We start from the raw sequence: 22,953 nt of genomic DNA, 5'->3' as shown, positions 1-22,953 counted from the left end.
ACCGGGATGTTGGTCTTTTCTGAAGCGATGAGGGGAGCAGGGAGAGCGAAACGGCTTTACCGTCTACAGGAGCATCGCTGTGGACTGCGGCTGTGCAGCGAGCAGCGGGCGGGGGTGGGGAGGGGAGCGCTGGAGTCCCAAACGGGCCAGACTCTGAGACGGGTCCTGTTTAATACCCCCTACCGGAGGACAAGGTAGCAACAGCTCAATACCAGGACCCAGTCGTCTGCGCACACCGCTCAAGGACGCAGACAGGAGCACTGATGGTCATCTCATCGTGTGTGTGTGTGTGTGTGTGTGTGTGTGTGTGTGTGTGTGTGTGTGTGTGTGTGTGTGTGTGTGTGTGTGTGTGTGTGTGTGTGTGTGTGTGTGTGTGTGTGTGTGTGTGTGTGTGTTGAGGATCTTGGAATTGTTCTTATTGTGTGGGTTCAGTGTTGGTTTGATTTGAGTGCTGCTCCACAGTGATGTTGTTAGTTTTGACGTGTAGACTGACTCTCCTCCTCCAAGCCCCCTGTGACTTCCTGTTATTCTGGTCCTGTCTATTAAAAGAAACCATGGCCACGTCTGAATGCTCATACTGCGACCTATTTAGTAGGCGTTTTCAGTATGCAAGATTAGAACGTTTTTGTAAAAATGTTGTATGGATAAAATGCCAGAATGGCATACTAGATTGACTGCACACTACTCAGAAAGAGAACACAATTTATCAGTATGAGTGAGATGTAGCATGTTTAAAATTGTCGCTTACTGCATTCATTTTTACGAAACAGTATGGCCTAAATAGTATGTAGTGTGGTTAGTGTGCAGTATTAACTTGTAGTCATCAGTAGGCAGTATGAGCAGTATGAGCCCCCCCCCTTTCTCTCCTCTCCTCTCCTCTTCTGTCTGCCCTCATCTTTCTATTCATTTAGTGCTTGAGGGCCTTGCCTTTCAATCACTTAGCATCCATTATAGAAAGGAAATTCATTTGCTAATTATCCCTATAGAGTAACCGAGTCCAGCCCTCAGTGATATTGTCATCCTTTTGATCTGGCTAGCTAAGCATCATTTACCTCTGTTACACTGAGGCATGTGGGCTGGTTAGCTCACAAACAGCATCATGACTGGCGGACTGAATTAATAAAAAATAGGTCCTGTTGCAGTATGAAGGTGTAATTACTGTGTAAAACCACAGAAGGGCAGTGTCGAGTATGTATGAGTCATCAGTGCGCACCTGAGGGTGTGGAGACAGACAGGAGTGATGTGCACACAGGCGCGCGCGGGCGCGCACACACACACACACACACACACACACACACACAATATCTATTAGCTTTTATTTATTTTTCTTTAAAACAGAAAATGATTATTTAACAACAGGTCATCTCAAGCAAACCCTCACATTAAACTTGCCAACACCTACAAAACGGTATCAAAAGTGCACCATAGTGTCAATACATCTTCTCCTGGTCTAACTTCCTATGATAATATTATCTTTTTTTTCTCATATTTATACAAATACCACTCTGTACACTGTAGAAATACACAGCCCTTTGTGTCCCATGCATGGAACACTGTGCTCTCCCCTCTCCTCCCCCTCTCTCCAATACACAGTCCATCGGTGTGCTCTGAGTTGGCCCCAGGGAGCATAGCAGAGTTACAGTGTGAGGGAGTGCAGACACCTGGCTGATATTACAACACATTAATCATTATTAAATACCCACCCCCATGCTAAAACCAGCGCGTCATTCACACAACCTCTGTACAAACCCTCATTAAAACATCTTTTCCAACTCTCTCACAAAACTTTGATACAACGACCACACAAACCTTGAAAACAACTCTTCCCTGCAGCAGCATCTCCTGCCTGAGTGACTGGCGGGGGGATTGGGGGGTGGGGGTAGGGTAGGAAGGATGGGGTTGGTGTTTGGCTGGGGGTGGGGTGGGGTTCGAGGCTGAGCTGCAGTACTGCGTACTTTATGCACGGGTATGAATTAGAGCTGTGCAGGTATGACACCACAAGGGATGTACTGTATGGTCCACTACTCCCACTGCTGGGACACAGGGTTTTCCTCCTGGTCGCCACACGGAGGCGCTCTCCTCCAGTGTCACTAGTCTCTAGACTGGTAGAACAGGATGTAGCCTGACTCAGAGTTCTTGGAGATCTCAGAGGTGAGCCCGTAGAACTCCTCTATGGCCTGGGCATCAATCTTCTGCAGGAGGGAAAGACAAGGGGGGGGGGGGGGGGGGGGGGGGGTCATACACACAACATCACACAAGGGCACACGTATGCTTGCGCACATGCACACACACTAATCCCCCCCCTCTCTCTCCTTCTCTCTCTCTCTCATACACACACACACACACACACACACACACACACACACACACACACACACACACAGTATATCTTACCTCTACAATGTCATCGTCAAACAGAAGCCAGAAGTCATGACTCTTCACAATGGCGATGTAATGTCCTCGGTTTGGACCGCTGAAAACAAGACGAGACAGTCAGGAACACTCCCTCACACGGTGGGGCACTTTGGACATTTTTTTTAATTCCCCATTTTCTTTTCCTAACCGATCGGAGCACAGCCCATGGGAAAAGCCCTCGTCAGACCAATTAGAACGGAACGGACATCAAGGGGTTGCTTTCAGACAACGCTTCAGCAGGCTACTGACCTCCCACAATGCACCACGACGGCCACAAGGTCGTAGAGCCTCTCGGGATTGGTTGCGTCTCCGGAGGTGTTGAAGAGGCGGAGCTCCAGGGGGAAGACCACGCGGTAGGAGAGTTTAGTGTAGCGCTGCAGCTGCTCCATGTACTTGAACCTCTTCAGGTGCAGGGCCAGGATCATAGGCAGCTTCTTCACACGCATCCTACAGGGAACACACACACAGGTCAGGGTAGAAGACACACAGACAGACACACAGAGAGACAGACAGAGAGACATTTAATAACTTCAGTTATTCATTTCTTGATAAATCGGTTATTAGCAATGGACACAACATAATGACTGACACAAATCCATCTGGTACTGACCTTTTATGTGCCTCCTGTTTGCTTCTACATTCGTCACAGTAGTACTTATACTCACTGCACAACGTCTCTGTGTTACTGAACCCCCTTCAGAGTGAGAGAGAGAAAGAGTCAAACAAAGAGCATAAAACAACACACAGGTGTTGCATACATATATTTATTCATTCATACACGCATGTATACACAGTTGGGTGTGTATGAATGAATAGGCAAGCTATGAACAATATGTGCTTTATGCATGGTGTGTGTGTGTGTTGTCTCACCTGAGGCAGTGTGTGATGGATGTATTCTGTTCCACGTCCACTGACAGGTCCAGGAAGTCCTCATCTTTACTGCTGATCTGAGGGGAGTAAAAAAAAAAAAAAAAACAGCGTCCAATCGGAACTCCCTTCAGTAGCATTCTAACCTCCTGTGGTTCGTGACGGTGTGTGTGTGTGTGTGTGTGTGTGTGTGTGTGTGTGTGAGTGTGTGTGGGGACGGGGAGCGAGACCGGGGCGTTACCGTTTCGCAGGTGAGGCAGCGCGTCTCGTTGGTCAGCGTGCCCTGGAAGATCTCGTGGACCCAGGTAGGTGCGGGCGCCACGTTGCTGTTGTTGTTCTGGGAGTCGGGCGTGCCGTTGGCCAGCCGGCCGTTCTGCTTGTCCTGCTTCCTCTCCTCCTGCAGCAGGTCGGCGATGGTGTTGAGCAGGTAGTTCAGGAACTCATGGGCGTCCTGCTGCATGTAATTGTCAAACAGCTCTGCAGGAGGGAGGGAGGGATGAGAAGGGTTAGAGCAGTGAGAGGATGAAAAAGGGAGAGGGAGAAAAGAGCAGCGAAGAAAAGATAGAGAGAGATAGATAGATAGATAGATAGATAGAGAGAGAGAGAGAAAGAGAGAGCAGAGTGGACCAGGCACAGTGTGAATGGGAGGTTTGTGAGACATTTGTTGATAGTACTGATACAATTTCTCATATGCCTTTCCGCTACCCCTTTAAATCGTCACTGTCCTCTTCTATAGCTCCCTTGTTCACTCTAACTACCAGACATCTCTTGCCGCCACCCTCCCCCCCCCCCCCCCCCCCCCTCTTCCTCACCATTCTCTTTCCGTAGTCGTGTGATGAACTTCTTGGGCGGTATGACTCCCACCTTCCTCTTCTGGTTGGCGATGCTGTGGAAGAGGTCTGCAAGGCAGGTGAGCAGGTTCTCCTTGCGTCGAGGCTGGCTACGGTACGCCAGGATCTTCTCCCGGAACGGACGGCAGAAATACAGAGCCTGCAGCACTGAGTTACAGTAGCAGGTGTTCCCAAACTGAAGGACCAAAACAGGAATATAGACATATAAGACCAGGTCAGGCAGAGAATGACATGCGTGCACACACAAGAGCTCAAACACTCACAGGAGACGTAACACATTCATATACAGTAGGTCTAATGTTGCCATTTAACATGTTTGCATTTGAATAATTTAGCACACACACACACAACACTTTTACTTACGTTGACCAATCCAAAGTAGTGCTCGTTGACAGGGAACTGCTCTGAGCCAATTTCTTTCTCCAGAGCGGAGGCATTGGCGCCCTAGAATACAAAAACTGCTGTTAGATTCATTTATGGCAGAGAGCAAGTGATGGGTGGTTTTTCTCTCTACAAACCCTATTTTCAGAGTATATGAGTGTATTGGGCGTGAACTGTTCTCTATTGGGTTGGAGGAGACATATCACAATTGGCCCTGAATGCATCCTTCCATCCTCCTTACCTTGAATAAATCACTGATCTGACATGACTTGCGTGGTAAAATAAATGTAGTGAAAAACTTGCTTAGACCAATACAATCACGTTAGATCAGTGATTAGTTCAAGGATGGGAGGGAGGACAGAACGATGTGTGTGGTAAGTATTCGAATGAGGCCAATGACACACTGACATTTTGCGATTTAAATAAAAGAATATTAATGAACCAGGATTTCCTGATATGGGTACACCCTTCAAATGACAACCTTCCCGAATCAAATGTTGAGACGGGACGCAATATCAGAGATGGTGACATAAGCAGTAGGCAAGACCTTGCTTGCTTAATAGCTAGCTACCGTGACCGCGCAGGCAGCCGCAGCTGATCGTGTCGTCGTTCGCTGCGCTAATGAGTGTCCAACAGGATACCTAGCTAGCTTCCTTGCGCTTCTAAGTGCTAAAAGTTGTTTCAAGTATTGGAAAGCCCGGTGCTACTGATTGCTCTTGTCTTGCAACAAACACGCGGCGGTGGCTAGGTGGTTGCAGGACAGAGCGCCGCAGAGATATGCGCCGTTGCGGTCACACGGGCTTACAGTGCGGCGATGATAGGGACAACACTGAGAATAAACTATAAATTAGCGGTCTAATTAAGAACTGATGCAATATAATAGTTAACATTGCATCGATAATGATGGATATTAATCCAGACCTAGAATGACAACATCCTAGACAGAACGTGAAACGATAAATAGGACTGTCAGAGTAGGCGCAGGCAAGGCAGGAAAACGACTTGCTAGCAACGGAAAGAGAGTGATTTTGGTCATTTACCCTGTCACACAAGCTCAGTGCAGCACAACAATCGGTGCCGTGTCCCTGTAACACCACTTTGCAATTTGTAAAGGGATGCCATTTACTCACCATGGTACAAAAAGAGGCAAATTTGGAAACTGTCATTAGGATTTCCATTCGCTCAGCGCCATCTTCCACCCAATCCGCGCGGAGGCGAGAAGGAGTCCCTCGTGCACACTCTGCTGCTGGACTGGTTCCTCACGGTCTTAGCGCCGTAGAGGCTCCATCATCTCCATCCGATGGCCATGTTCTCGATGCTGGCGTTGTATAGTAGTAGAGGCTACAGAATCCTAACTGCACAAAGGTGCAATTTTTCAGACACACACACACCAATTGGCGATGTTATACCATTTGGTTTGAACTAGTTAGGAAACACTGACATTGACATTTTGCGCAACACAACCGTCCGTTCTGTAAAGTTTCACCAGACCCTTCTTCCACCGCCTCTGCTGGTTTCACCCTCCTGAAGTCCCAGATTAGTATAATTTCAAACGGTCATGATATCATATGCAACAGAAATCAACATTCCTTCTTCGTCGTGAGATCAGTTCCAGTTTGGCCACGTACACTACACTTTTGGCTCGACAACCGAAGTTATTAACCGTAGTCACTCTGATTCTTATTGTGTATACAGATATCAGAGGGGACAAGAAACAGGACTCCTGGTTGACAGTACTGCACAAACAAACTGACCTTAGATCAGTGCTGATGGGCAAATTCGGTTACACCAGCATTTTGTTCAGGCATTATGCTGGTACTCCTGAATTCTACTTTAGAAGGAGGGGTTTGGGTCCACAGATCTCTCTTTCCGCCGTACCCGCCATCTTGCAAGCGAACGGGGGTAAGATATGCTCCGTGTTTAAACATCTGAAAATAGTTTAATCTTATAGTTGTTCCGTATAAATGTATTGATATCATTGCTGTAAAACACACTCTACACGTGAGTCGTTAAATCAACCACTAAAGCAAGTCTGTATAACATAAAATGACGTGTTAAGTGAATGGGGATAACGGCATGGCTCCCCATGTGGGCCCAACGCTGGTAGCAAGCTATTTATTTCTTATGCATAATAAGTCATTCAGCAAATACGTCTTGTCTTGCAAAATGACACTACTGCCAACAGTGTTCTTTGCGTTATTCCGCTCTGGATATCCCTGCGGCCATTTCAGTCAACGTTTTGCTGACTGTTAACGTCATGCGCTTAACTCTTTACATCCAAATAACTTAACCGTGTTTGCAGCAACAGCATAATGGGTACTAGTATTAAATGGTGATCAACTGCGAGTAACCCACGTTTGATTGCTCGATAATGTGTTTGGCAGTTAGCTGTAGTATACACAGGCTATGGAAGCAAACTAGATGCTAGCTGTATCTTCTCTTTGCTACCATTCATTGGCATCATCTCCACATAGCCAGTGTTGCTACCTAAATGTGCTTCGTCTTTCTAGCAGTTGGAGAAGATGTCTAATCTCTCATTTTCTTCTTTCAGTAAACAGGCATCATGACGAACACCAGAGGCAAGAGGAGGGGGACGAGGTATATGTTCAGCAGGTCTTTCCGCAAGCATGGTGAGTTTCCTTAAGATGTACAATTATTTTTTAATTAATATTTCTGCTACAGTTATCTTGTTATTGCATTCCCACCTTGGTTACATTTTAATAATGTCTTAAGTGTCCTCAATGATTTAAAGTGACCATTTGCTTTGTCCTACAGGCCCCATTCCACTGTCCACCTACATGCGAATCTACAAGAAGGGAGATATCGTTGACATCAAGGTAGGTTTTTTGTTTGATTTTGACCGCTACAAATCTAAAATGGCCTGGATATGTTATCACAACGTGACATTTCTGAATGTCTCTCCTACTTCAGGGCACAGGAACCATCCAGAAAGGAATGCCTCATAAGTGTTACCATGGCAAAACAGGGAGGGTCTACAATGTTACCCAACATGCTGTTGGCATCATTGTCAACAAGCAGGTCAAGTAAGTACAAGAGATTGTGGGACGGGAAATGTATTCATCCATTTCGTCTAAAAGATGGCTGAAATAGCACTACAGCCCACAGCCATCTCCCCAACCATGATGGGCTATCTATGAACAAAATATCTATGTATCAAAACCCCACCTTCACTTTGCCACCCGGGCTGTCCTATGTCCTCAGTGGTCATTCACGTGGGGGACAGCATTTGTCATGAGACACCCAAAGTCACACCTGTCTGACCACGGGTCGTTTACAAGACAACACTTGAGAAACTGTTTATATGGTTGCACGATATTACAACGAAACCTAATGCATTCACCGCATCATGAATCCAGGTTGTGAAGTCACCACGCGGTCTTCCATTCATTTGTGATCTGACCTCAACACTTCATCTCCCCCTGCAGGGGTAAGATCCTGGCCAAGAGAATCAACGTGCGTATTGAGCATGTGAAGCACTCTAAGAGCAGGGACAGCTTCCTGCAGCGCGTCAAGCTGAACGAGAAGTTGAAGGTGGAGGCCAAGCAGAAGGGCACCTGGGTGGAGCTGAAACGCCAGGTGTGCACCTTTTTTACCTAGCCCATAGAGTTGGTTGATTTTATGCGGGTGGTCGACCACTTCTAGTCCTGGGGGGGGGGGGAGCTACAGGGTGTGCAGACTTTTGCTTCAACCCAGCACTAACACAAATCAACTTAATATGATTCTGGATTAATTGAGACCGCATACCCAGTCACTTTCTAGGAGCAGGGGATGGTGAACCCTATTCTACATGCACCCCCATTTAGAAATCAGATTTTAAATGTATGCCTGGTCAAGTTTAATTGAACGATGTCAACGAAGTTGTCACCTCTGCTTCTAATGCAGCTTTTTTTTTATTTTTATCATTAGTCGCCAGGGTGATCTGACCTCCATCTGTCTCTCTCTCTCCTCTCTGTAGCCTAATGCTCCTCGTGAGGCCCGCTTCGTCAGCACCAAGAACAACGAGCCCCAGCTGCTGGAGCCCATACCTTATGAGTTCATGGCCTAAATGTGCTGACAAAATAAAACTGTTTATACACACACCCACTGTCTGTCCCAGTGTCTTGTTTACACACAACAACTCAGATGTGATCATCCCTTCACATGTTTCAGGACTTTTAGGGGGAGACTAAGCTGGTATTGAGAGGTTATGGGTGATATTTGAGGGGTGGCATTACGTAGCTGTTCAGTGAGTGTTGGGGTTGGTGTTACTGTTGCTCAGTGATGGTTATCCTCCTTTGGTCACTGAGTGATTCAAAATCAATGCAATTCTGTTTCACCGGTGGTCTGAGTGACCATCACACCAGTCTGCCCTTAACAATGTGAAGTTTGAGTTCCAGTAATACATGTAGGTCTACCCTTGTCAATCTTGACAGTCCATAATTATACATTGCGTTGAATAGATGTTCAGAATATTGCATGTAGGGTTGTACACAGTGTATTTAGTTCTCTGTATAATGAATTAGAAATGGGATTCTTATTGATGTACATGCCTACAATAATGTGGAAATTTGCACCTCATTAAATTCAACCCACTGGAAATGTCTTCTCCTAGACCTGCATAAAGCAGGACAGTAGAGGGCAGTGTGCACCAGGATAAGTGACATGCGCTTGAGTTGTAGAGATTACTCTGTGTGTGTGTGTGTGTGTGTGTGTGTGTAGGGACCACCCCAGTCCTATTTTGATGTGTGCTGTTTAATCAGCGGAGGCTGAATGGCTGACTGGGTATCTGACAAATATGTTATCTCACCCCACCTCAGTACTTGCCCAATATTTACTCCAATTACGTCCAGTTTACAGAGATAGAGGCAGAGCTGGGGGAGCGTGTATGTGAGAGAGACGGACAGACAGGGTGAACTTACTCTCAGTGTGAGAAGAACTTTTCAGACAAATGCCAAATAGATTTGGGTAGAACAAATTCACTCACTTTCCTCAGTGAAACCTGACATGTCAATTCTTATTTAATCATATTTAATAGGAAGTCATTTTAAACTGTAGATAGTACAAACAGCCTGGAAAATAGTGGGACGGGAGTGATGGCAAATGTGTGTTAGGTGGAGCATAACCTTGTCCCCAGGTTATTGTGTCTGGGAACAAGATTAAGTGGAACACTGTTACACTTTAACCATAACCCTTGAGCCTTCTGTAGCACCCTCCATAGGAACACAACACAGTTACCCCCTGGCCCTCTGTTACCCCCCTGGCCCTCTATTACCCCCTGGCCCTCTGTTACCACCTAGCCTGTTACCACCTGGTCTTCTGTTACCCCCCCTGGCCCTCTCTTACCCCCCACTGACCCTCTGTTACCCCCCCCTGGCCCTCTGTAACCCCCCCCCGACCCTCTGTTACCCCCCTGACCCTCTGTTACCCCCCCCTGGCCCTCTGTAACCCCTGGCCTGTCCCAGTAGGATCCAGACACCTTCCTTATCAGACCTGTATAATAAGTGTCCAACAACCTAAATTAACATGAATACGGGGCTCGTAGGAACTCAAAGTCAATGCAATCAATCAGTAGGTGACATCCAAAGCCATGGTTATTGATCAGTATTGACTGCATTGAGGCCTGAATATCAAGATAACATCCAACCGTGTTAGGAATCTTTTGTGGGTATATTGTGTATGGGTTAAAGAAGAAGTACCCCCTGCTTGTGAGTTAGAGCTCAACTTGTACCACACACTGCCAAATCAAATCTATTCACCTAGCTATCTATAAAAAGGGAATTGTTTAACCTAAGCTGCAAACCCAACAAAGAAATCTACTGCACTGCCATATCAAGTGTTGGAGCTGCTGTGTTTGCGTGTGTGTGCGTGTGAGTGTGAGTGTGTGTGTGTGTGTGTGTGTGTGTGAGAGTGTGTGTGAATCTGCTCTCACAGACAGAATGGGCCTTCATCTGGAGGTCTGACTCATCTGAGTTACTGATTGAAGGAGGAAAAAGTAAACACTCAGAGAGAGAGAGAGAAAGAGCGAGGGAGTAGGAGTGAGAGAGAGAGAGAGAGAGAGAGAGAGAGAGTGCGGAGACATGACTTGTGGATAAAAGCAGTGGAGCACTATGAGCTCCTTAATCACACTCGCTTGACACACACAGATTGAGTCTGTCAGCTCACCCAGCAGCCATATCGACCCTGTGTGTTACACATTAACCACACACACACACACACACACACACACACACACACACACACACACACACACACACAGAGCTGATGCAAGTAGGGGGACTAGCAAACACAAGCATGATATGATATGGAGACAAGACATTGGGTTATAATGTGTATCTGCTTCTTACACAATCCTCATTGACTCAAAACAAACCCTCTTTCAGTCCTTGTTTATCCTTGTTCAAGCACACCTACTCTCTTTGTCAAGATTGTATTACAAGTAGTAAGGGGCTACCATTGAGTCAATTAGGGTATATTTGTGTCTGTAATGCAAGGTAGGTGTGTGTATGTGTGTGTGTGTGTGTGTGTGTGTGTGTGCGCTTGGGGTGAGGGGGAGTTTGACAATAGAGCTAGGAAATCCCAGGCCAAACAAAGAGCACACACTGTGTGTCTGTGGGCGATAGGTGGAGAGATACTGTCTAGATGGTGGTTATCAGTGGAGACCATGGCCATACACAGATAGGGAGCCAGCTCTATTGATCCTGTCCCTGACAATGGGGGACCGGATGGGGAGGGGAAGGCCCTGATAACCATGTCCACTGACCCAGGCCTCGTGACCTGAAGCGTGGGTGGGAGCAGAGGTAACGCCCTGGGCTTCTCAATAGGCCTCATTCAGAAAAGTCAAAACAATTCACATATGAGATCATGACATCAGCCTAGAGGTTGGTTTGTGATGTATAGGATTGGATTGGATTGTCAACATGTCTCTTTACTAAAATGTCTGATATCTGTTTTGTACTGGGTTCAGCGTCTCTTGTGGAATGAGTTGAACTGTCTTTTGTAACGGGTCGACTGGTTTGTGGGTTAAAGAGGATCACACTGGGACAGAGTACGAGACTGCAGACTGGTTCCTGACAACTATAAATCACACCTATCAGAGAACACTTTGAGGTAGCTTGATAAGACCCCGATTAGAGCAGTAAATTCCAATGTGTGTGTGATGAATGGAGACAGACAGTCGCTCAGCTCAAACTACACACGTGCACACAAGCATGCACAGGAGCGTGCGCACCAACACACACGCACCTGCACACACGCGCACACATACACCTGCACACGCACGCGCACGCACGCACGCACACGCACATGCGCGCGCGCACACACACACACACACACACACACACACACACACACACACACACACAAGCTGTAAAGAGCCTGGATGACAGTTTTAAAGCCAGCATCAATCATTGTGTAAGACCAAGCCCTGCTGCTCCTGTAGCCGACATGATCAATCAATTTTGAACTCACCAATCACAGATCCTCCAGTTCATCTAGAAAATCTGAGCTCCAGAAACTTGAAGAGAAGCCCATTTTCTGAACATCTAGTGAATCATTCATTTCCAGTGCTACACATGCTGTCCCAATCCCCCTAACAGGAACAAACCATATTCAAAAGTGGTGTGAAAGGGCTCGAAATAACACACCTTTTTAATTATTTAGTTAATTAAGAAGGTGTACTTTTTCAAGCTATTTAACGTTTGTATCTAGACAATGAAACAGAATGTCATGCAACATGTCATGACATTCAAGCAACAAATGCTTCCCATTATGTAGGCCTATAGTCCAGTGTTGATTGCCTGTCCGGATTGAACACCCCTATTGAATCCCTTAGTGGTATCACCCAATCAAATAAATCATACACAGGTGTGTCATTTGTGGTAGGTCAGTAATTGTCCTGCCCTTAGTTTAGTGTGGGTCTTTACTTTACCAAAAAACAACCACATATTGACACTGTTGTTGTTCAAGATGGGGGAAAGGATACAAGATCCAAAAGGCTATACTTGTTCATTTGTGAACTGCAAAGCCACCTTTAATAAATCATGGAAATTAGAGGCTCATCTTTGCAAACACACAGGTTTGGTGAGTGGCCTGTTCTGCCCTGGTCTGTGGTCCTCAATAACTACTTATATGTTTTTTCAAGATCACAAGGGAAAGTTTTTATTTTTGTTTTTAATTCACTGGTAGAGAGACATTGGTTCTTGGTGCTCTGTGCTTTGGTCTACAAGTGTGTGTGTGTATGTATGTATGTATGTATGTATGTATGTGTGTGTGTGTGTGTGTGTGTGTGTGTGTGTGTGTGTGTACTGGATATCCCCATGTGGCATTGATGTTTTTTTGAATCGGAAACCTTCTTTGTGATGTTTCTCTTGATCAGAAACCATTCTCATGTGATCACTGTGACAAGAGCTTCTGCACCCGCTACCAACTCACTAGACACCAGCTGGGCCACAGTGGAGAAAAACCGTACAAGCAAGTCTATAGGGAACATTTTGAACTGCATGTTTTCTGAGGGGGGGGACGGGACATACAGCATGCTTGCTTGCTTGTTTGCTTTATTTTTCTCTATGCATATTGCTAACAACTCAACCAAGCTAGCACTGACTTCCGCTCAGCCCATCTGTTGGTGTCTCCAGGTGTCTGGCTCCAGGATGCACAGAGGCCTTCGTCACACATGCCAGCATGAAGAACCACATGGCCCGCATTCACCAGCACCAGGAAAGGCGCTATAAAGTAAGCTGTGTGTCTTCAGTAGAACACGTATGTCAGGTGAAGGTTTGTATGGATAAAGGACAGGAGATGGTGGGGGGGGGGCAAATTGGACTGATGAGCATAGGTCATACTACATACATGGAGGATACTTGTCTACCACTGTCAGTGGCTGGTGAGATGCTGTGTTCTTAGTCTTCTGTGTTTCAGTGTGCCCATAAGGACTGTGGCAAAGACTTCAACAAGAAGAACCAACTGAACATACACATGTGTGAGCACACACAGCTGCAGCCCTTTCAGTGAGTATGATGTGTGTATGTACACACACTCACACACAGCGTTCCTGTTGTACCACCTTATGGCCTAGTACACCATCAGGATCTCTCGCTCAAGATATTTTCTCTTCCTCTTACAGTTGTAACTTTGAGGGCTGTAATAAACAATTCACTGCTTCTAGGAAACTGAAGCACCATGAGAAAGTCCATCAAGGTGAGTTCCTTCCTACACCATTCATCTCAGTGGTCACATAGAAACTAATATAGAGATATGTGCTGTTTTTTAACTGCGAAAGAATTCTGGAACATTCACCACCTATAGTGTCAATTCTTATGTGGTATTTACCTAGCAACAATACTTTCATTGGCTACAAAATGAAGCATCATAATTTATGCATTTTTGGTGAATAAAGTCACCCTTGGCACTCCAGAATGTTGACAATTTGGGTGACTTCCCCTTCTACCCTCGGAGCTAAATGAGTTAATGTCTATTATGCTTGGGCTCATATCCCAGGTTACCCCTGTGCTGAGGATGGTTGTCCTTTTCTGGGGAAGACCTGGACGGACTACCAGAAGCACAGGAAGGCTGAACACAAAGGTACGTATGCCTTCACACCACCCTCCTTGTAGCTGTGGAGTGAGTCTTGCTCCTCTGTTTCCTGGTGTTGACTGTTAAACTACTTCCAACCCTGCTAAAAAAACGAATGAATTGGCAAACACTTATAACTTGCCGTGACTTGAATTTGTATGTTGTTGAGTTTATGATCCGAAGCGCATACTGAAGTACTGTGCAATATCTGGTGTAAAGTGTGCTGTGAGTTTCCCAGCTGTGTGTGTTCGTTCAGTCATGCTGCCATGTGATGGCTGCAAGAGGTGGTTCCCAGTGGCCTGGTTCTTGCAGCAGCACCAGCTGCGTGTCCACACCGGGGAGAAGAAAGTGTTCCAGTGCTCCAAAAATGGCTGTAAGACCACCTTCACCACCCGCTTCAACCTGGAGAACCATGTCCTGGACTTCCACGAGAACAAGAAGGCCTTCAGCTGTACTCGTGAAGGCTGTGGAAAGAGCTTTGCTATGGAGGTGAGCTCTCCTGACTTGTGCTTTTATTCTCTTGAGTGGCTTGGGTAACGACATGTAAAAGTTACAGCTCTTTTCCCACAGACATATTCATTCAGGGAGGCCTGGTCCAGTTGTTTGTTTTCGTAGCAGAGACTCTCCTCTCAGCAAGAAGTGAGGGGTTGTTATCTGCACAAGCAGGCATGTTGATGTGACTATTCCCACTGCTTGCATTAAAATCTGCCTCTCTGCAAAATGCAGATGGATTGATCGTTCACTGACTGCTTGATCAAGAGGTGCTGAGTTTATTCTTTTTTTTGGTGAGTGAGTGTTAAACTGAACTTCTTCTCCTCATTAGGAGAGTTTGAGAAGACATGGAGTGGTGCATGACCCAGCAAAGAAGAAACTGCCGGTAAATTATTTGGTACTGTTGGGCAAACGGAAGACAAATTGGATCTGTTGAGTTATCGGCAAGTTTATAATTTGTTTGTGTTGTGTTATGAACCCATTTCTCACTGTAGACGAAGTCACGCCCTAAAAAGAGGCGGTCCTCGCGTAAGAAGCGCGGTATGTCAAAGTCTGGGACCGAGTCCACACAGGCACAGACCATAAGACTGGCAGCCAGGCTACGCAACACCAGCCTGGACGACACCATCCCATAATACACCCCTTTGAACTGCACTGGTCCATCGCAACCTTGGATGTGTTCCGGAACGGTGGACCATAATAATTCGCTCCGTGTTCATATGTTTTTCTTCAGTTTTGAGGAGCAAAATGTTTTTGTTTAACAACCACTTATGAAATAAACCCTCACTGCTTGCAGCTCTGTATTCATGTTTTTCTGAACTAGAGACAACTTAAAACAGTGTGCACTAAATTAAGTATTTCCCCATTATATTCAGTTGTAGTCAGGTAAGCTACACATTCACATGTATGTATACACACACAGGGAAAAGCAAAAAAACAGGCAATTTTTTTTTCCACTGTGGGAAAGCTTTATTAAACAAACAGAACACACATTCACACACATGTATAAAACCCCAGCGGAGCGGACGGCTGGTCGTCACGGTGATGAGGCCTAAGGCTGCGTCCAGGGGGCGTTTCCCGCCCCCGAGGGTGTGGCAGGTTTCCAGTAAGGCCCGGGGATTATTCAGCTGGACGCAACGGTTACAATGTTGTAGATAGAAATATAGGTTATAGAGTTGATATAATTCATTATTCTACATGGCAGAGAATCATATTTGTTCTATGCAGGGAATTTCTATCTGAATGTTCTGTGACGTTATGTCCACCTGAATATGGCCCTGGTTTTCTATTGCGGCCCATTGAAGCGATACAGTCCAGAGACCGGTACTTTCCATAGCAGTTTCAGTCCCACTCTCACGGTATGGAAGTGAACACAGCAGTGTGTGTGTGAGTGCAGTCTGTCATGTGACGCGGTCTGGCACAGTTCAACCTAGTCTTATGTGATTTCACCCCGTTGGACTCCTGTCTACAGGGAGTCTGGCTTAGTTTGGTACCTGGTTAAAACCCAGTCCAGGGCAATCTAGCGTGGGTTTATTCAGCATGGCATGGGTCCTACAGCATTCTAGCATTCTGGTTCATTAAAGTCTGGTTGAGTAGTGAAGTGGCTAAGTTTGGCCTGGTTCGGCCTAGTTGTGGTCCAGCTAGGCCAAGCTGCCAGGCCAGGAGACCACAGTGAGTGCCACCCTGCTGCGCTGCTCCTTCAGCATGGGGACCAGCGCCGAGTGGCTCATGCCCGCTGTCGACAGCCCGTTCACGGCCACAATCATGTCCCCGCACCTAGAACAATGGACAGATAGAGGCAACTCACCATGGGAACTAAAAAACACTGGATCATCTGGATTGTTGGCCTATTTATATACTATGTGCGCTATTTGGTAAAAGCTTGTATTACACATCCATCAACCAACAACCGGAGGCCTTCCTCCCTCTCCGTGGGTCAGTGTCAGCCATATTAGGGTGTGAGGGTGTTTTCTGATACACAGTTGACTTCAGGAATGACATCATATGTGACTGGACACTTACTTGAGGCGGCTGTCGTAGTACGCAGGCGTTCCAAGGACAATGGTCTTGATGAAGAACGCCTGGTTGCTATGGTTTTCCTCGTATCCCCCGACAATGCTGAAACCCCAGCTCCCGGGGTGATTTCGACGCAGGACAATCTCATGACTGCTGTGGAGGTAGCTGGTGTGGGGGGAGGGATGAGAGAGAGAGATTTGAGTCAGTGTTTTAGTCACAGAAGGGGGGCACAGGGACTGAGAGAGGGAGGGAGGGAGGGAGGGAGAGACAAGAAAAAGAAAGAGAGAGAAGGACAAGGAGTGAGAGAGAGAGAAAGAGAGGCAGACTGTGGGGGAGGGGGGGTGGAGGAGAAAAAGCGAAGGAGGGGGGAGAAAAGGAGGGGGGAGTTTGAGACTGCCCTCTCTGTACCAGTCTCAAAGAGATGAACTGGGGAGAGAGGGGGATGTCTCCACATGCCCCTCACTTGATAATCCACAGCTGTTGAACAGTTCAGCACAACAAACACACACATAATCCCTAAATGGACAACCTTACATAACATACACTCACTGTGTCAGACAGACACAGACACACACACTCCCGAAAAAACAAAATCACACAAACACACACACAAACATAAGGATATGCACATATGCACTATACACGGCAACATGTGGAAAATCAAGACACACACTCCCACATTCCCATGCAGAACACGCCCCCTCAGTTACAGTAAACATCAACACACACACACACACACACACACACACACACACACACACACACACACACACTTCTCCCCAGGAGCGTCCAGGTATCTCCCTCCTCACCTGGGCAGGCCCAGCCACATGACCCAGGAAGGGGACCAGCTGGCGTCGTAGTCGCTGTCATGTGTGTGGGGGGGCAGCAGCTGGTCCTCGGGGGTCTGGCCCTTCCCCGGCTCCTCCACCATGCTCACCTCCAGCGCCCTCAGCTGGACAGAGCAGGACGCAGCGCTGGCCTTCAGAGTGCCCACCGCCTCACTGTGACTCAGGTAGGTCAGGTCCTGTCCATTGATACTCAGGAGGATATCACCTGGGGGGGGAGGTGCACACAGAGAGAGTGAGAGAAGTGTGGGTTAAAGGGAGAGAGAGAAGGAGAGAGAGAAACTCGTACTGAACGAGCACATCTACTACTCTCACAAGGGGAGGCTGGTGGAGGCAAAAATCGGAGGACGGGCTCATTGTAATGCATGAAATGGAATGAGGATTCCATTCCATGGATTACAATGAGCCCATCCTCTGATTTGTACCTTCACCAGCCTCCCCTGACTATCACCTATGGCTGCTAGAGTGAGTCAAACACCAACTGAGACAAGTCAAAACCAGACATGTCATAGTTATGGCTGATGTAGTGCTCACCTCGTTTGATTCGTCCATCCCTTGACAGGCAGCCGTGTGGTTGGACGCTGGTCACAAAGATTGGCAGCTCACCACTCTTGCTGCCCCTCCCCCCTGCTACAGTCATACCAAGAGACTCATGGGGCTCCTTCTTCACAGTGATGTGCTTCTCCTTACAGGTCACACACTGGGAGAGGTCCTACAAAACACACACACACACACACACACACACACACACACACACACACACACACACACACACACACACACACACACACACACACACACACACACACACACACACACACACACCAGGTAAAACACAAGCTGTATAAAACCCACTAACCGTCTCCAGACAGGACACAGGACACAGGACACAGGACACAGGACACAGGACACACACACACACACACACACACACACACACACACACACACACTACTCACTCTGTGGGTGCTGGCTCGGGCCAGGTGAACAGTGGGAACTGGGCTGGGGGTGGAGCTGTGGTTGGGCAGGAAATGGTCATGGCAGTACAGGTCTCTGGTGGAGGAGGAGCTTGGCGGTGGGGGAGGGGTCTGCTTGCTGGGCCGGCCAATGAGCAGATAGACTCTCTCGCCGCTGGCCTGTGAGATGACAGGGAAGAAGCCTGAAGGAGGGGCTACCTACCTGTATGACGAAACCACTGTATTCCCACAGACCTTCATCCCAAAGCAGTGATATGAGGTTGTGAATCTATTAAATCCCTCAAATACTCCACTTCTACCTCTCTCTCTATCAGTGGAGGCTGTTTGATACCATTCCTCACCCCGTGTCCATGCATGACAATGAGCCCCGTCCTCCCGATTTCTACCTCCCCCCAGCCTCCCCTGATCTGTGTGTGTGTGTGTGTGTGTGTGTGTGTGTATATCTAGATATCCCGGTCTCACCTGTATGATCTGAGCCGCCTGTTCCGGCGTGCCGTGGCGCAGGTCCTGCTCGTTGACCGCCAGCACGCGGTCGTTGCTGCACAGCCTCCCGTCCTTGGCGGCCAGCCCCCCGTCCAGCAGGTCCAGCACAAACACCCCGGACTCGTCCGTCCTCCTCACCAGCTTGATGCCCAGCTGCTCAGAGGAGTCCCGCTTGTGCAGGGTGATCCTCAGGCTGGCCGGGCTGGAGGGGGCCCCCTCCGGGGTGGAGCAGGGGGCGTGGGGCACCGAGGAGGAGGAGGGGGTGGTGGTGGTGGTGGTGGAGGAGGAGGAGAAGGGCGCCAGCCGGGAGGCACAGCGGCGCTCCCTCAGGACGGTCAGCTGCAGGGTGGCGCAGGGCCGCGCCAGCGTGGAGCGGGCGTAGTTGTGGGGAACGTTGCTGATGTCCACGTTGTTCACCTGCGGAGGGGGGGAGAGAGAGAGAGAGAGAGGGGTAAGCAGTGGGTGAGAGGAGATGGAGAGGTGGAAGGGGGTTGGGGGGGTATGGAGAGATAGGAAGGTGCAGGGTGGATCTGAAGTCGGATTAAAGGAGTGAAGGATGAGAACGGCAGGTAGACAAACAACAGCTGTACAAGGAGGGAAAGGAGGGATGAAGAGAGGGAGGAGGTAGAGGAGGTACACCACTGATCTACCTAGATCAATGGATTACACCCAGAAGTCAGTCACCTGGAGAATCTGATCCCCCGCCAGCAGCCTCCCATCCCGAGCGATGACCCCATCGCGATACACTTCCTGGATCACTATGTTGATGAGGGGCGTCTCGTTGCCCCCGACGATGCTGATGCCCAGCTCCACATAGGGGTTCGAGCGGTGGACCTCGATGGTAGTGATCTCGCCCTCTGGTAGGGAGGGTAACTTCACACAACCTAGGACACACAACACAAACACATCACATATTATATATATGTATGTATGTATGTATGTATGTATGTATGTATGTATGTATGTATGTATCTATCTATCTATCTATATATCTATATACTCAATGCATATGAAAACACTATACACTACACAGTCCACAAGAATAATGCATTCCATCTATCAATGATTAAGCGAACAGAGATGATCATGTGACATGTCCTACCCTCTTCTGCTGAGAGGGGCGGGGACTCAGGGCAGTCCCAGCCAGAGGAGGCGGAGCTGGCAGTGCGGAGGAGGTGGATGCAGGGGTTACTGAGGGGCCGCTTCACCCGGGGGATGACACACTCTAACCCAACCACACCTTGAGAGAGAGACAGGGTGAGTAACACACACACACACACACACACGCGCACGCGCACGCGCACGCGCACGCGCACACACACACACACACACACACACACACACACACACACACACACACACACACACACACACACACACACCCACACACCACACACCACACACCACACACACACACACACACACATGCATAGAGATACACTCTCTCTGTTGGTTTCACTCACTGTCCTCCTCAGTGCTCTCTTCGAAAGCAGGGTTATCCAGGCCAGGTTCATCAGTCCACATGGGCACACTGCTGCATGCTTTGGAGGGGCCACCAGGGGGTGAGGGAGAGCTCTCCCTCAGATCAGTCTGCGGGGACCTGGGGGACCTGGGTGGGCTAGTCACCATGGCTGGCTCCTCTCCGCTCTCAAAACGAGGACCATCCACTACCGTCTGCTGAGACCTCGTCCCCGGACACCTGCACACAGAATACATGGACACGCGCACACGCACACGCACGCATGCACACACGCACATACACACATGAATTACAAACGCACTCACACTGAGGCCAACATACACTGCACACACATATACACACACACTGGACCCAATCCTATGGAAAATCACACACACACAAATAACACAACCTGCTCCTGTTGACTTAAAGCTCTACACCCGTCATAAAGAGCTACTACAGGATGCCTGCTGCATTGATCCAGGGCATCGACCAATGAGGACCTCTTCCAATGAGGTCATCTTATTCTGGTGGTATACCTGGAAGAGCGAGACCCCTTCTAGAGAACTCACGATCCCCCGTCCGGAAAACCCTTTGTGTGCAGTGTCCGATCCCTGTGTTTATAGCGACTTTGACACAACCAATGCTGATTAACCTGACTGACAATCAACTCAACATCTTATACCATCGCTGGCGCCTGTTAGCGCCTTTACGGGCTGGAGAGGCCACGTGGGCCCACGGGGCTTAGCCTTTCACCCACTGAAGCACCTGACACAAGTTCCCACCGCACAAACACCTAGTTTACATAAAGGGGCAGAGGGTTCCGGTCTCTGAAGAGGCCAGAAGAACAATGTTTGTCCGCTCAGGGAGAGCATTTGGTGGAGTAAAAAGAAGGGTGCTAGATCTCAAAATTATTTGATACGGTATTAGTAGTATCAGATTCCCCTGGTTCAGAGACTGTACTGGGCCTGACTTTACTGGGCTGGGTGTCCCGTGTCCAGACAGCTGACTCACAGAAAGCCTGTTGTTGTTAGCTACAGCTGGTTAGCCACAGCTTGTTAGCGTAAGCTTGTTAAGGTAAATCTCCTCTGACACCTTCGTGTTTAGCAGCTAAGGTTAGGCGGCAGGTGTCAAAACAGAAATGGAAAGCTCCATTTGCGATAGGTATGTGGAATACAGCCAATGAGAATTACGTGACTGAATTACCTGATGAAACGGTTCAGTTCCTTTGAGTTCAGCAGTGGCTCTACACAGCCAGACAAAAAACTCCACACAGCTCAGATCTATTTCAACACCTTGGCTGATCCCTTTGACAAGCACAACAACAGCTTAGCATTAACCTATCACAGCTCAGAGACCGAGTTCTACACAGCTTTCACCTACATGTACAATACAGTTGACTTTACACTAAGAACTTCACTAACTTCAGACTTAACTTTATCTACCTCCATTCACCTAACCGCCAACTCTACCGAGCTAGATTCCCCCCCAGCGCGCGCACACACACACACACACACACACACACACACACACACACACACACACACACACACACACACACACACACACACACATCGAGGGTTGTGTGTGTGTGTGTGTGTGTGTGTGTGTGAGGCTGGGTAGAATGACACCCCCAAACAGAGGAGACCTGACATGGAGATGTAACTCACTCACCAGAGGTCAGGGTTACCCTTGGCGGTCTCACAGAAGAAGTGATTGAACAAGTCTCTGCTGTTGAAGTTGCTCAGCATGGTGGCAGCGAACATAGAGAGTCTGTCGGCCAACACATGACGACGAGGAGGTAACCACTAATCCCCCCCCATCACATGACCCAGGCCCCAGTAATCCTCCAACGGGGTCTCACAGCGGCTGGTCCAGGCTGGCTACTTACATAGTACGAGGATGGATTAAAACTCAAATTCCGAGTGGGGAGTGAGTCTATCCGCGTTGGACTCAGATCTGTGTTGTGGAGTGGTCCACAGCACAGGCTACTACAACGCCAGAGCCAATCACAGGCTTGCTAGCGGCGATCAAAACCCACCCCTTTTTTAAACATGCTATATAGAGCACCATCACTTGTGTAATGTGAAGTGTGGAGAGTGAAGTGTAGGCTAGATGTGGGCCAACATGAGTGTGTGTGTGTGTGTGTGTGTGTGTGGAGAACACTTGTTTTTTTACACTTGTATGGACAGTGGGTTCACTCTACCTGTGATACAGTGTGTGTTAGTGTTTCTGTGTATGTGTGTGTGTGTGTGTGTGTGTGTGTGTGTGCATGCATGTGCATATGTGCAGTTTCAGCGTTGACGTCACACAACGCTGAAGGTGTGTCATCGACGTGTCTTGTCGTTCGCGTGTTCCTGTCGTGTGCATGCAGTACTGTGATAACCATGGAACGGAATGAGGAATGCTATCAAATACGTGTAATCCATGCATTACAATGAGCCCGTCCTCCAATTTCTACCTCCACCAGCCTCCCACTGTATGCGGACCGTACCTGTGTTTGAGGTGGGCCTCCAGGTCGCAGCGTGGCATGCTGAAGGAGCAGGCTGGGGTCAGAGGGCAGGACACAGACAGCTTGTCCAGCAGCTTGTGCACCA

The 22,953-nt window shown here is 48.1% G+C and overlaps 4 protein-coding genes across 5 annotated transcripts; 2 read left to right on the top strand and 2 right to left on the bottom strand.

Annotated features, from left to right (window-relative positions):
* Nucleotides 1-1,306: 1,306 nt before the first annotated feature.
* usp12a (ubiquitin specific peptidase 12a) lies at nt 1,307-6,181 on the bottom strand. 2 transcript variants are annotated; one of them, XM_083676164.1, is made up of 10 exons: nt 6,006-6,181; nt 5,645-5,869; nt 4,497-4,577; nt 4,095-4,308; nt 3,524-3,759; nt 3,286-3,362; nt 3,026-3,109; nt 2,665-2,862; nt 2,395-2,473; nt 1,307-2,192 (listed from the first exon to the last, which is right to left on the bottom strand). In XM_083676164.1, exons 2-10 carry the CDS (start codon nt 5,690-5,692, stop codon nt 2,091-2,093), a joined length of 1,119 nt encoding a protein of 372 aa, XP_083532290.1. In that variant the 5' UTR covers nt 5,693-5,869; nt 6,006-6,181; the 3' UTR covers nt 1,307-2,090. The 2 variants fall into 2 exon arrangements, with proteins under 2 accessions (XP_083532290.1, XP_083532289.1); XM_083676163.1 differs by having other exon boundaries at nt 5,645-6,181.
* A 191-nt stretch (nt 6,182-6,372) lies between these two features.
* On the top strand, nt 6,373-8,614 carry rpl21 (ribosomal protein L21). The gene is made up of 6 exons (XM_083673406.1): nt 6,373-6,416; nt 7,066-7,144; nt 7,290-7,351; nt 7,446-7,558; nt 7,961-8,111; nt 8,491-8,614. Exons 2-6 carry the CDS (start codon nt 7,078-7,080, stop codon nt 8,578-8,580), a joined length of 483 nt encoding a protein of 160 aa, XP_083529532.1. The 5' UTR covers nt 6,373-6,416; nt 7,066-7,077; the 3' UTR covers nt 8,581-8,614.
* Nucleotides 8,615-12,479: 3,865 nt separating this feature from the next.
* Nucleotides 12,480-15,371, top strand: gtf3ab (general transcription factor IIIA, b; the record flags this gene model as incomplete). Its single annotated transcript, XM_083682640.1, has 9 exons — nt 12,480-12,593; nt 12,889-12,977; nt 13,148-13,244; nt 13,431-13,519; nt 13,636-13,709; nt 14,010-14,093; nt 14,254-14,573; nt 14,908-14,961; nt 15,071-15,371. The coding sequence occupies 9 exons, from the start codon at nt 12,480-12,482 to the stop codon at nt 15,209-15,211; spliced, it is 1,062 nt and encodes a 353-aa protein (XP_083538766.1). The 3' UTR covers nt 15,212-15,371.
* A 250-nt stretch (nt 15,372-15,621) lies between these two features.
* On the bottom strand, nt 15,622-22,107 carry lnx2a (ligand of numb-protein X 2a; the record flags this gene model as incomplete). Its single annotated transcript, XM_083682930.1, has 10 exons — nt 15,622-16,352; nt 16,599-16,757; nt 17,402-17,645; nt 17,972-18,149; nt 18,397-18,573; nt 18,877-19,314; nt 19,582-19,781; nt 20,000-20,137; nt 20,361-20,596; nt 22,031-22,107. The coding sequence occupies 10 exons, from the start codon at nt 22,105-22,107 to the stop codon at nt 16,217-16,219; spliced, it is 1,983 nt and encodes a 660-aa protein (XP_083539056.1). The 3' UTR covers nt 15,622-16,216.
* Between the last annotated feature and the right edge of the window lie 846 nt (nt 22,108-22,953).

The sequence above is a fragment of the Argentina silus genome (assembly GCF_951799395.1).
Source record: "Argentina silus genome assembly, chromosome: 1".
Classification (NCBI taxonomy): Eukaryota; Metazoa; Chordata; class Actinopteri; order Argentiniformes; family Argentinidae; genus Argentina; species Argentina silus.
This window is presented reverse-complemented; position numbering and strand designations above follow the sequence as displayed.